At 45.8% G+C, this 14434-nt stretch overlaps 1 protein-coding gene across 2 annotated transcripts in view; it reads right to left on the bottom strand.

The window, feature by feature from the left end:
* DEAF1 (DEAF1 transcription factor) overlaps positions 1-12683 on the bottom strand; it is a 36506-nt gene extending 23823 nt beyond the window's left edge. For both annotated transcript variants that reach the window (XM_056851192.1, XM_056851193.1), the window contains exons 1-6: positions 12407-12683; positions 9542-9639; positions 8205-8334; positions 7137-7283; positions 3416-3555; positions 1717-1782 (exon numbers count right to left, since the gene is read on the bottom strand). In XM_056851192.1, the coding sequence (XP_056707170.1) occupies positions 1717-1782; positions 3416-3555; positions 7137-7283; positions 8205-8334; positions 9542-9639; positions 12407-12683 (858 nt within the window). The remainder of the gene's footprint in view (positions 1-1716; positions 1783-3415; positions 3556-7136; positions 7284-8204; positions 8335-9541; positions 9640-12406) is intronic.
* Between the last annotated feature and the right edge of the window lie 1751 nt (positions 12684-14434).

Genomic DNA, 14434 nt, shown 5'->3' with positions numbered 1-14434 from the left:
GTATTTTATAGTTGTTACAGGGCATGGTTATTGGGGAACCCAGAGAATAACAAGGCAATCCTAAGAACATTTTCCTAGGAGTAAGCCCCGTTGAATAGACCCAAGTAGATAACCCTGATCATAGAAGGATTTTCATCTTATTAAGGTATGATATGCTGCTCTCAGCAATTCTTGAGGGTAGATGTAGACAATTACCATCTACAAAATGTTTATGCTTATGTGGAGATGGGAATATTGAGTCTCTTGAGCATATCATTTTTGATTGTAAGATCTACAGTTATATTAAGAAAACTCTGATTACCCCCATAATTTCCTGGTAAAAATAGAAGGACTCTTCTCTCAATTATGCTAGTAGATAAGAAGAGATCACTTTCAAAGTCGCCAAATTTGGATGGATAGCCTATAAGACTAGGAAAACCTGGGTAAGCCATATATAGGCTTTTTAGCTATTCTATGAATTTATAATTTTAAAATGTTTGTTTTTTAAGTTATTTGATACTGGAAGTCTGAATTATTATATGGATTTTATTTTATTGGTCTTGGACTGTATTAAATAAATGTATTTATTTAGACCGACTTAGGACTGCTCTCTAAGGCTTTTTCTCCTGCAGCCTCCATATTGCTGGCACCAACTTGTATTCACCTCGGTCTATCTGTAGTCATCCTTAGGAACACTGCACAATGTTTTTATTAAAGCATGCATTTGAATATGTTGTTTGATTTTAATGATTTTATTACAATTGGAGTAGCTTAGCTTATTCTTAAAGTAATTTGAATCGATTAGTTTTGCTGTAAACCACCTAGAATGTATATAAAATTATGTAAACAAATCAATTGCCATGCCTTTTAACATATTCAACAATGTTTCTTCCAGCCAAAATCCATCACAGTCAAAACAATAGTTTTCACTGAGAAGTGGTCCTGCTAGCGTGGTGTAGTGGTTAAGAGTGGCAGACTCTAATCTGGAGAACCGGGTTTGATTCCCCACTCCTCCACATGAGTGGCGGACTCTAATCTGGTGAACCAGGTTTGTTCCCCTACTCCTACACATGAAGCCTGCTGGGTGACCTTGGGCTAATCACAGTTCTCTCAGAGCTCTCTCAGCCTCACCTACCTCACAAGGTGTCTGTTGTGGGGAGGGGAAGGGAAGGTGATTGTAAGCTGCTTTGAGACTCCTTAAAGGTAGAGAAAATGTAAAGGTAGTCCCCTGTGCAAGCACTGGGTCATTCCTGACCCATGGGGTGACGTCACATCCCAACGTTTTCTAGGCAGACTTTGTTTATGGGGTGGTTTGCCAGTGCCTTCCCCAGTCGTCTTCCCTTTACCCCCAGCAAGCTGGGTACTCATTTTACTGACCTTGGAAGGATGGAAGGCTGAGTCAACCTTGAGCCAGCTAGCCTGAATCCGACTTCCATCGGGATCGAACTCAGGTCGTGAGCAGAGCTTTTGACTGCAGTACTGCAGCTTACCACTCTGCGCCACGGGGCTCTTTTTAAAGGTAGAGAAAAGCAGGATATAAAAACCAATTCTTCTTCTTCTGCAATCCTCTTGCCTTTCTGCCTCTTTTTCTTCTAGCAACCAATGAGCAAAATACCCTCCAGGCCACCACAATTATGATCCTTCCTTTCTCAGGATGCTCAAAACCAGAACCCGTGGCAGCCCAAGTACACTATCAGACAGTCCTAACAGATTTTGAACCAGCAGCTGAGAACTCACCAAGCTCATATCGTCGCAACAAGCAGCACAAGTGCATGAGGCAGCATGAGGATTTAATATCCCATCCTGAAAATTGTGGAAAACAGCTGAATTAGGAAAAAACACATCTGTCAGAAAATACATATGCAGAGACCCATTTTATCCTATGCTCCGATATTTAGAGCTGCTGGCACCAGAAATTGGCTCAGCCCCCTGCACAAAAGCAGCAGCAACTTCTGCGATCCGCTTTTAAGCTTGTGAGAAAGCAGTTCCTAATGGACCGAACTGGCTTGGTGACCCAAGATTTCCCTTGGTTCCCAGGTGTCCTGCTCTGCCCTGCTCTACCCCGCTTGCCTGATATAAGATATTGTTACAACTGTTGCAAAGCCAGTCCGACTTGTGTCGGACTAAGGACAGGGGGGTGATCTGGACTGAGATCCCTGTGCAGTGGCGAAGCCCAGCTACGGCGCAACCCTAAGCAGAGTTACACCCTTCTAAACCAATTCAATGGATCTAGAAGGGTGTAACTCTTCTTAGGACTGCATGGCCAGAGAATGTCCCAGAGTAGCTGTCTCAAAGCGGCACTCACTTAACGGGGTTCTCGTGAAGATTACAGCCACCCTAAACTCACTGAGGGGAACACTGGCATTATTATTAAAGCAACCCCTGGTTAAAATTATCATCTTAAAATTGATAAAATTGTAAAATATTCTAACAATCATTTTCTAATGAAGTTCTGCATACTTTAATAGCAATGGCGCAGAACTTGGCAGTTTGGAACGTAAGCTGCCAAGCTCCTTATAGGAGCTTCTTTGCCAAAAGCTCAATTGACTCTTCAGGGAATTTACCAAGTAGGGGGGAAATAAGCTTTGATTTAACTTTGTGGTAGAATGGGCAACATATCAGTGCATGTTTGATGGTTTCAACATGTCCTGTTCCACATGGACATAACCTCTCTGATCTAGGGATCTTCTTATATTTCCCCTCTAAAACAGCCGATGGTAGGGCCTGGCATCTGGCAAGGGTAAAGGCCTTCCTATAATTAACAGACTCAAGATGATAAAAATAAGCCGCAGGTGAGACTAAGTATCTAGGTTTATCAGATACTAGGAAAAATGGTGATTTTCCAAGGTCTGTCTGGTGTTCAATGTCTTCCACCCTTTGCTTCAAGAAACCTGATGCTTGGTTAACAGGGTAGATGGAGAAAGACTCAGGCAGGCCATTTTATTAAGGACCATCTTTAGCCATGTTGACTGGAACTTATCCTGTAAAAGCAGAGGTAGGGGGAACGCTAGTATACAATCAAAACAGGTATGTGAACAAGATACCCTGGAAAAATGTACAACACTCAGTCTGCTTCTCCTGTTCCCATGTTCATTTTTGTTTTGTGGAGGTCAGCACTGGAGTTGGCTGTTTCCGAATTAAATAAATGGAACATTTTTCTAAGCCTAGGACTTTTTAGGCTAATTTGCTAGACAGCCTTTCTTGGACCTCTGCAGAATTAATGCCTCTGTTCCATAATCTCTCTTAGGCTGCTAACCTAAGCATACTTCCCACGAAATGCTGAACTTGTGTGCACGGAATCAGTCTGTAACATCCATGTGGACTAAAATATGATTAACATTTTGCCCGGTTTCTTTAAATCCCAGTGATGAAAAAAATGATGGGATGATGACCTTTCTAACCTCTGCAGAGAAAAAAAGAAAAAGCTCCATCTTACATGAATAAGGCACTGTAATGGCCTCCCTGCATAACGAATGCTTCTTTTCCAGTCCTTGCTGCTGGCTCTTCCTGCCATGGCTTCAAACTCAGTGGGGCTGTACCAGCTCTCCCCTTGCTTAATGCAACGTCCGCGGCCACCTCAAATGGGGCAAAAGAAAGATTAGCTACTGATCCGGAACTGATTTGCACAGAAATGGCCACAACCGAGGCTTCCATTTCCCCCGCTTCTTACAACGCTGATAAACTTGAACGCACCCCAAAACCTGGTGATGCCGCTGAATCTAAAGAACAAGCATTTATCGCTGCATGAAAAACAGATCAGGTCTATTCAAAAGTCACGTATTGCCCATAGGGTCTATGCAAACCATCGCTGACCCTTGCATCAGAATGGTCAATATACAGGCAACATTTACCCTACAAATCAGAATTGGAATCCTAACAGCCCGACCATGGGTTAGCATCCCATGCTGACCAGGCCAATGAGGTTCTCAGATCCTTTGCACAACGTGCCTTGTTCAAATAATATGCGCCGGGATAGCAGCTTCCTCAGGAAGACAAGACCGTGGAAACAGAAAGCCTGGGTTTTAAAATGACCAGCAATGCACTGAAAATTCAATTCTCATTAGAGTCCTAAAACAAAGTTGCACTTAGCCTATAACTGTTGTTCATCGAGTGTCTTCTGTGCAGGCACGCATGGGGCTGCACAGGCCAGCTGTGGGGAAGTTTCTTACTAGCTTCTAGAAACTATAGCGCCTCTGGAGTGCACCCCCTCCCCTCCATCTCGAGTAGAGCACAGGCTTTTCCCCCGCCCGGAAAGTCACATGATGGAGGCAAGGAGAGCGCTCCATTTGCCGCCGTGGGGCAAAGCAGAATATAGAATAAAGGCAGTTGACCAGCAGTGGGGAAGGAGGGAGAGATGCGTGTCTGCACAGAAGACACTCGATGAACAACAGTTACAGGTAAGTGCATCTTTGTTTTCATCTTTGTGTCTTCAGTATGGTGCTGCATGGGAGAGTAGCAAGCTCACTGTGGAGGTGGGAGTGGGCTGTCAGCGAAAAATCAACTGCAACACCGCTCTCCCAATGGCCGCCTCTCTCCCGGAATCAACGTCAATTGAATAGTGCTTCATGAACGTTGACGGGGTCGCCCACATCGCTGCTTTGCAGATATCACTCAGGTCAATCCTTACCAGGAATGCAGCAGAGGAGCCTTGTGCTCTCATGGAGTGTGCTCTCACGGGTAGTGGGACATTTCCTCTTTGCTTCTCCGTAAGCCAAGGTGATTGTTTTAAGCACCCATCTCACAAGGATCTGTGCTGAGGCTGCTTTGCCCTGTTTAGGTCCTTGGAAGCAAATGAACAGATTTCTTCTGTCCTTTCTAAACCCCTTTGTCCTGTCTAAATAAAACAATAATGTCCTCCTAACATCTAACGTGTAGAGTGTTTATTCCGCAGATGACTGTGGGTGGGGGGGAAAGGTTGGGAGGACATTGTCCCGTGACATGTGTAAAGCAGAGACTATCTTGGGCCTAAATTGTATATAAGTTGCAGAACACCTTATCTTGGTGGAATTTAGTAAATGGCATGTCAGCACACAGGGCGCTTAGCTCTCCTATCCTCCTAGCTGACATTGCCGCAACCAAAAAGGCCATCTTATAAGATAGATACTGCACACCACAAGTACCTAGGGGCTCGAAGGGTTTACTCATGAGCTGTGTTAAGACTAATGATATGCTCAGTTGAGAGACCAGTGCCTTGACTGGAGGGTACAAGTTATGTAGGCCCTTCAGGAATTTGTCTGCATAGGGTGTAGAAAAGACCAAGTGTGATTTGACCAGAAAGTGGAAGGCCAAGATGGCTGCTAGGTGTACCTTCACAGAGTTAGTGGATAGACCAGTTTCTTTGAGCTCTACCAGGTGAAGTGAAGATACCTGGGAGAAGACATATCTCTAGTCAGATGTTCCATGAGGAAGCCCACTTAGTAAATCATCTTTACTTTGCTACATACGAGCAGCGAGTGGATAATTTCCGGGAGGCCACCATGACTTCCAGTAAGTTGTCAGGCCAATTCTTAATCATTGGATCAACCACGCTGTGAGATGGAGGCTTATCTATCACCTTGAGCGATTTCTCCCACAACACAGCTTTTAGACGTGCTGCTCATGCTTAGCTTTGGGAGTAAATAACTTACAGGATGAGCAACTCTCAGGCATGTGTCCCTCCCCCGGGCAGAAAAGGCACTGACAGTGGTCGTAGTTTGCGCCATTTTCATGTGCATTTGGCACACTTTTTTAATAAGGCCACACTCTGTCAAATTTGAAGAAAAATGCTGAGAAGAAATGTCTGGCGAGATGCTGAGCCAGACACGTCCTCTCCCCACAGCGACGAGAACTGAGGGAGGAACGCTCTCCCCACCTCCATCATGTGACTGCCTGGGCGGGGAAAAGGGAGGGGGAGCGCTCCGGAGGTGCTGAAGCTTCTAGAAACTAGTAAGAAACTTCCCCACGGCTGGCCTACGCCTGCGCAGACCCATGCGGGACTGCCTTGAAGACACGAAGATGAAGGAACTTTCACACTAGCATTTCCCCTAGCACAGGGAGTAGAAACTCAAGTCTCCTTCCTCACATCCTATTTACTGCCAATGTAAATGCTCCTACTTCTTCAGTATATACCCCATTCATTTTTCCTGGAACAAGTAAGGAGTGCTCCTCACATTTGGACATTAGATGCTGAGATAAACAATCAACAATGCTGAGATTGCAATCAATGGAACCATATCCTTTGGTTACTGCCTTGACTCAAAATGAGTCAAAGTCTGGCCAGCTATGTCTGCTATAAAAATAAGAGCCCTGACTTCGGATGGCACATCCAACAAACATTATTGAGTCAGAACAAAATATCTGGAGTTGAGGCAGGAGCCCAGAAAGACTCTCAACTGGTATGTGATCCTCGGTGGTCATTATGATATCATAATGCGGGCAAAAAAACAACAACAATTTGTCATGGAACTTGGGAATGATTTAATTCAGTTCTACAAAAGACTCTTGACCGTGGCTGAGAGTTGACCCACTTTTACCCAAAAGCTTGAAGAAGAAATGCTGATCCTCGCAGATCAAAAATAACCAAGACAATTAAGGTGTTGGATCACCCTTCTCACAAGGAAAGCCTGAAAAGTATTAAACTTTTCAATTTAGATAAAAAAATGAGGCTAAGGAGGGAAATAGTAGAGTTTTATAAAATTATGCATGTGGGCAGAAAGTGGACAGAGAGCTTTTTCTCCCTCTCCCATAATGCTAGAACTCAGGGGCACCCAATGAAGCTGATGGGCAACAGATTCAGGACAGACAAAAGGAAATGCTTCTTTAATCAACGAACAATTAGATTGTGGAATTCACTGCCAGTGGACATGATGTAATGGCTATAAGTAGATGGCTATAGTGAGGGCTAAAAGTGGATATGGCTTTAAAAGGGGGTTAGACAGATTCATGGAAGAGAGTTCCATCAATGGTCACTAGCCATGGTGAGTTAAGGAAACCACCATATACAGAGGCAGCAAACCTCCAAATACCAGTGCTGGGAGGCAATATCAGAGGAAGACCTTGGTGCCTATGCTCTCCAGGGCAACTTGTCAGCTGGTGTGTGAAACAGTACGCTGGACTAGATAGACCACTGGTCTGATCCAGCGGGGCTCTTATGTTCTTCTTAAGATGAGACATCTTACCTGAGCCAAGCCGGTTTTTGTACAAGATACCACTGATATTTCGACATCGTACAGGCAGTTCATTGTCATACACTGAAGGGTCCCAGTTATATTTTGTTCCACCTTTTTCTTGGCCAGATGATAAAGGAGTAGGAGGAGACTGAGGCCCTTAATGGAAAAAAAAAGCATAATAAACTAAGGCTGAATTTCTGCCTTTACTACAGAAAAAAGTAAAGAAACATAGCTGGCTCTCACAGTTTGGCAGTTAAACAAAAGTTTACAGTCAGAGAATAAAATCTTCACTGAAAAGGACAAAGTATGTGTGTCTGTGTGGGTGTGTTCTGTGCTGTCAAGTCATCTCCAATTTACGGAGACCTATGAATTAACAATCTCCAAAACATCCTATAATTAACAGGACAATAAATTATGGGAGCAGTAGCTACCTAAAATACTGGGTAAAACATATTACCCTTACTTCGATCTATCAATGTGTTTCCATGTAGTTGAACACACAGCCTAATCCTTAACATGTTACACAGAAGTCCCATTGATTTATACTCTGTTTGTAACATGATTATGCTCATGATACTGATTGCCGTAAATCCAAATATTTTTCTTAACCTGTTCGCCTATTCAAAACCTATAGGTTAAATGAGTAGTATCATTTAGGTAAGTAAATTTAACCTATTTATCATTTAAGTAAGTAAATTTAACCGATATAGAAATGGATGGTTAGAAAGTACATTAGCCATATGTCAACAGAACAGTCCCTAGTCATGTGTACCTTTTACCTCCTAAGAACATAAGAAAAGCCCTGCTGGATCAGACCAAGGCCCATCAAATCCAGCAGTCTGTTCACACAGTGGCCAACCAGGTGCCTCTAGGAAGCCCCCAAACAAGACGACTGCATCAGCACCATCCTGCCTGTGTTCCACAGCACCGAATAGAATAGGCATGCTCCTCTGATATTAGAGAGAATAGATACAACTTCCTTACACAAAAACCTACCATCCATTTCCTGGCTATGCATTAAATGAACATTTAGTCGTGACAATTTAAAAAAACCCACAACAATAAACAATGCTGTACCTGGTGTGAGAGGAGCAGATGGCCCCTTGAGCCCTGCAGTCTCTACAATGCTGCCATCTGTGTGAACCACAATCAGAGTGGCCTTCTCGGCGTTCAGGCTGTCCCCAATTTGAAGAGCTGTTCTCCCAGACTGCAGAAGAAATAGAATTTCAGACAGTACAACCTGTTCTGTTTTATGTTTCTTAACATCTTCTTCATAGATCACTCAAAGATGAATGTGGATTTGTATATGTGAGGCAGGGGGTGGAGATGGAATCCATAGCACTCTAACTTCTTATTTTCTGTTGGTTGGGTACACGGTTCGCAGTCTTCTGCTGCGCACAAAGACCTTCAGACTGGGACGAATGCATAAACACATTTCTGGATTACATTAGTCGCGCACGGGCAATGAGTTAGCAATGCATTTATAGTCACAGGGAAGACATATCCTCCGTCCTTTGCACAGCCGAGAAATTACACTGCCCAAGCCTATGGGCTGCTGCACTGGGAAATAAACAGGTGGTTTGGGGCTCAAGGAATGCTGGTAAAGGTAAAGGTCCCCTGTGCAAGCACCAGGTCATTCCTGACCCATGGGGTGACATCACATCCCAACGTTTTCTAGGCAGACCTTGTTTACAGGGTGGTTTGCCACTGCCTTCTTCCCTTTACCCCCAGCAAGCTGGGTACTCATTTTACCGACCTTGGGAGGATGGAAGGCTGAGTCAACCTTGAACCAGCTACCTGAAACCAACTTCTGTCGGGATCGAACTCAGGTTGTGAGCAGAGCTTGGACTGCAGTACTGCAGCTTACCACTCTGAGCCACGGGGCTCTTCAAGGAATGCTGAGGCCATATTAATTACAACCTGGGGCTTGGCCCAGGACACGCTCATGTTACTGAATAGGAAGTGTTGCTGACATACATAAAGTAATTATGTATCTTGGACATTAATGTAGACAGCATGGTGAGATATAATTGGAGCAGGCCTAGGACCCCCCCCCAAAAAAAAAATCTAAGGTGCAGTATGGTTACCATGCTGATCAGCACAACATGTACTGAAGTAAGCAGTTATAGACACTTGGCACATGTATAGGTACATATTTGTCAAGGAGAAGTGACTGGCTGCAGTTTCCTGTTGAGCATCCGTGGTAGCAAACTTGAATTTACTTTGGTGTAATGGCGAGATTGCCTGTAATGGGATTACAGATTTATTTTGCCAGCCCTACACAAGATGCCACTATAGCATGCAACTGGATCAGTGAACTGTTACAGCCACAGATTTGTTTAAATTTAGTGTTACTTATAACAAAGGTAGTACTAAATATCTAAAAATGAATATTGGATCAACCCTGCCCTTACCAGCACATGTCCTGAAATAGATGCTGCATTTGCCACTGAAGTGGTGAATACGTTGTCTGCAGAGGTACCCACGTTGGCTACCGTTACTGTGGTCACTTCTGTAAGATATGACCATAAAAAATTTAAGAATGAATGCTTTGGCATATCCTAATAAGGATCTGATAAACCCCAAGAAGTAAAACATGCAATTGCATATCTGCTCCATTACTTTTCTCTTTTGGTGAAACAAACAACGCATCTGTGCTGTTTCTCTCTTTTGAGGTTATAAATTACAGTACACGAAGCAAACATTTATGCAGGCACACCTCGTTTTATTGTGCAAGCCTGTCAGCACCATTTTTCCAACAGCATGTGCTCACTTTGTGTCTCTATGTCACAATTTGGTAATTTTTGCAATATTTCAAACTTTTTCATTATTATTACAGAACATTTTTAAGACATAATGCTATTTCACACTTAATAGACCACAGTATTGTGTAAATGTAACTTTTATATGCACTGGGAAACAAAAAATATTAGTGTGATTTGCAATATTCACTTTATTGTGATGGTCTGGAACTGAACCTGCAATATCTCCGAGGTATGCTAATATAAACATTTATAAACACTGGCCATGTGAACAGAGGGAATCAGAATACATTAGTTACTAGTACAAAACTTGTAATTAGTTTGTAAAGTGGTCAAAAGCAACAGAAGACAGGATCACTACACTTTTGAAATGTACATACAATTTTCTACTTCAGCTTCAGGGTTAAAACTTGACTGAATGAGGCATAGCATACATTTCAAACTGCCTGTTTTTATTTGGATATTTTATATGTTTCATATATCGTGCCGTAAGCATGTAAGATGTAGCATGCTAAGGCAACCAGATGTGCCTGTACCTTATAAAACAGTTGTTGTGTTGTAGTCGCCAGAATTTCTCCTCTGACAGCACTCCTGTCCTATTCCTTTTACAACTGGCCAACACTCAGATATTAAAAAAGTGCAAATTTCCGCTGGCATGATTATAACGCCTTGGTGAGAAACAGGGGGCTGCAACTGCTTGGTTTTTTAAATTGTTGGGCAGCTGTTAAACGTAAAGCAACCCTTTGTTGGGGGCAGAATATACAAGCTCCTGGGAGAAGTAGGGTCACACAAAAGGACCAGGACAGGGATGAAAGCAGCAGCTCTTGCCTTTCATCAGCCTCAAGACTGGCTCACACACATAAGAAAAGCCATGCTGGATCAGACCAAGGCCCATCAAGTCCAGCAGTCTGTTCACACAATGGCCAACCAGGTGCCTCTAGGAAGCCACAAACAAGACAACTGCAGCAGCACCATCCTGCCCGTGTTCCACAGCACCCAAAATAATAGGCATGCTCCTCTGATACTAGAGAGAATAGGTATGCAGCATGACTAGTATCCATTTTAACTAGTAGCCACGAACACCCCTCTCCTCCATGAACATGTCCACTCCCCTCTTAAAGCCCTCCAAGCTGGCAGCCATCACCACATCCTGGGGCAGGGAGTTCCACTATTTAACTATGCGTTGTGTGAAGAAATAATTCATTTTCTCAGCTTTGAATCTCTCATCCTCCAGCTTCAGCAGATAACCCCGTGTTCTAGTATGATGGGAGAGGGAGAAAAACCTCTCCCTGCCCACTCTCTCCAAGAGTCCAGTGGCACCTTAAAGACTAACAAAAATATTTTCTGGTAGGGTATGAGCTTTCGTGAGCCACAGCTCACTTCTTCAGAAGTGGCTCACGAAAGCTCATACCCTACCAGAAAATATTTTCGTTAGCCTTTAAGGTGCTACTGGACTCTTGCCCTTTTCTACTACTGCAGACAGACTAACACGGCTACCCACTGTGCACTCTCTCCAAACCATGCATAATTTTATAGACCTCTATCATGTCTCCCCTCAGCCGCCTTCTTTCCAAGCTAAACAGCCCTAAGCGTCTTAACCGCTCCCCATAGGACAGTTGCTCTAGTCCCCTAATCATTTTGGTTGCTCTTTTCTGCACCTTCTCAAGCTCTGCAATATCCTTTTTGAGGTGTGGTGACCAGAACTGAACACAGTATTCCAAGTGTGGTCTCACCATAGATTTGTACAAGGGCAGTATGATATCAGCAGTTTTATTCTCTATTCCTCGTCTAATTATGGCCAGCATGGAATTCGCCTTTTTTACAGCAGCCGCACACTGGGTTGACATCTTCAACGAGCTATCCACTACCACCCCAAGATCCCTTTCTTGGTCTGTTGCTGCCAGCACAGATCCCATCAGTGTATATGTGAAGTTGGGATTTTTTGCCCCAATATGCATCACTTTACACTTACGCTGAATCTCATTTGCCATTTTAATGCCCATCCTTCCAGTATGCAGAGATCCTTCTGGAGCTCTTCACAGTCTGATTTTGTTTTAACCACCCTAAATAATTTGGTGTCATCTGCAAACTTGGCTACTTCACTGTTACTCCAGGTCATTGACGGAACAGGTTGAAATATTCTTCCAGTATGCAGAGATCCTTCTGGAGCTCTTCACAGTCTGATCTGTACAAGGGCGGTATGATATCAGCAGTTTTATTCTCTATTCCTCGTCTAATTATGGCCAGCATGGCCATATATGTTTGATAGATCACGGAGGGTGATATGTTTGGGTGACGTCTGCACGCTTCACGAAGGGAAGCTAAGATACCGTAAGAAATGATTCCTTTGGGGGAAAGCACCGTGTTTGAAGCAACGTGGGAAACCAAGCTGCGGTTTGAAACGGGTCGGCGGCCCATCCGCACGTGACCCGCGCGCCTCCTCAACTGGGATCGCGCGCGAATCACGTTCCTGCGCATGCGCCCGTCACATTCCTGCGCATGCGCGCGGACGCTGACCTGCGAAGGCGGCCGCGGCGGCCTCGTCGGCGCTCGGCAGGGACTCGGCCCCCATCTCGAGGTGTTCGGCGTCTGCCGCCATGACGGTCACCGCCGTCACCTCCTCTTCCGGTTCCGCCTCCGAGCCGGCCGCCTCGACATGCCGCTGGTGCTGCTGCTGCTCCGAGCCTTCTGCGGCCGCGGCAGCTGCCGCCGCTGCAGCCACTGCAGCGGCGGCAGCTACGGCGGCCGCCTCGGCCAAGCCCAGTTGCTTCGCGGCCGAGTCCGAGTCCTCCATCCGAATGGAGAAGGGGGGCGGGGGGGGGGAGGGACGAACTTCGCTAAGCGCGTCCGAGGGACCGAGAGTCTCCGATCTCACCCGAGCTCGGCTTGGCGGGATCCCGAGTGAGGCAACGAACTGCCCAGGGCCTCCTCCGATCCTGTCCGAGGCCTCTCCCGAGCGCGGCCGAGGGCGAAGCGAGCCGAGCCTCCCCGAACCCGCACGAACAACCCCCGATTTTAGCCGACCTCTTCCGAAGAGGTCGAGCGGCAGTCCGGAAACTCGCGAAGGTGCCCGATCGGGTCTAGGCCGCTCCTGCGAAGAAGCCGAAGAGGCCCGAGTCCTTCCGATTGTGAGCTAACTCGGGGGGGGGGGCGATCGGGAACGAAGGGTTTCTGAATCCCGCCCCTGACGATCCGAGACGATCGGAGCTGTCCGATTCCGCCCGAACGCCTCCGAGCTGGAGAGGGAGCGGCGACGTCACCCTCGGGCGCGCGGGGACCAACGAACGGCAACGCGAAAGCCCAGTGACGCTGCGCAAGGGATGCCGGGATGGGGGCGGGGGAGACGAGGCGGGATTGAGGGCGAGAGGTAGACAATGGCGGCTGTTAGGCGAGGTGAGAAGGAGACGCTGCGAGCGCCGAGGTGTCTGTTATTTACACGGGGGCCGTTTATGCAGGGTCAATTTTAAAGCTCTTCTTTTTTTAAACGCGGCCTTTAAAATTCACGGTCCCGAAGCAAAAAGAAGCAATTCCACCCCACCCCACCTTGTTCGCATGGCCATTAGCAACCGCCAGTTGCGTAGCTACCGCGCGGCCGTGACTTCGCATGCTTCCTTGAGGGGATTCTTCTCGGCGGGGGCGGGGCAAACGCAAAAAAAGGTCGCGTTAAAGGGGCTCTCAAGTAATGCGGGGGGGGGTTATACAAACAAGGTATGTGGAATAAGAAATATATATTTGAAATTTGTATAAAAAGAAACAATAAAAAAATTAAGTAATGCGAGGGGGAGCCCCGTGGCGCAGAGTGGTAAAGCTGCAGTCCAAGCTCTGCTCACGACCTGAGTTCAATCCTGACAGAAGTCGGTTTCAGGTAGCCGGCTCAAGGTTGACTCAGCCTTCCATCCTTCCGAGGTCGGTCAAATGAGGACCCAGCTTGCTGGGGGTAAAGGGAAGACGACTGGGGAAGGCACTGGCAAACCACCCCATAAACAAAGTCTGCCTTGGAAACGTCGGGATGTGACGTCACCCCATGGGTCAGGAATGACCTACCCGGTGCTTGCACAGGGGACCTTTGACTTTTAAGTAGTGCAAAGCAGGTATGTGCTGGTTTTGCAGTCACTTCCTGAATGATGGTTCACCTTGAAAAACTAAAAAAAAATATGTGGGGCAATTCAGCCTGCCATGCGCTGCTAATTACCAAGCATAAATGGCCAGGGAAGATCATAGAGGAAGGGCTTCTCTTGGATTACTCCAGTCGAGCGCCTCACAGGCTGATAATCTGGCCCAGAGCAGGTGTTACCTTTGGGGGAAATAAAGACGTTACCATGGCATCAGTAAAACAAAATGTCAGTGCACGTAGCGGCCCAGTCCTGGATCTTCTTACTCGGCAGTAAGTACCGTTGTATTCACTGAGGCTTACTCCCGAGTAAAGATTGCAACTTTGCAACATGATCCTAAGCATATTTACTGGGCTTTCTCGTTGGACGTTTAACACTTCTTTGAGGATAATTCACGGTGGGTAGCCGTGGGTAGCGTACTAATGCTTGTCTG

This window comes from Euleptes europaea, chromosome 6, assembly GCF_029931775.1.
Source record: "Euleptes europaea isolate rEulEur1 chromosome 6, rEulEur1.hap1, whole genome shotgun sequence".
Taxonomy (NCBI): domain Eukaryota; kingdom Metazoa; phylum Chordata; class Lepidosauria; order Squamata; family Sphaerodactylidae; genus Euleptes; species Euleptes europaea.
Note: the sequence above shows the minus strand (reverse complement) of the source record. Positions and strands in the feature narration are given on the sequence as shown.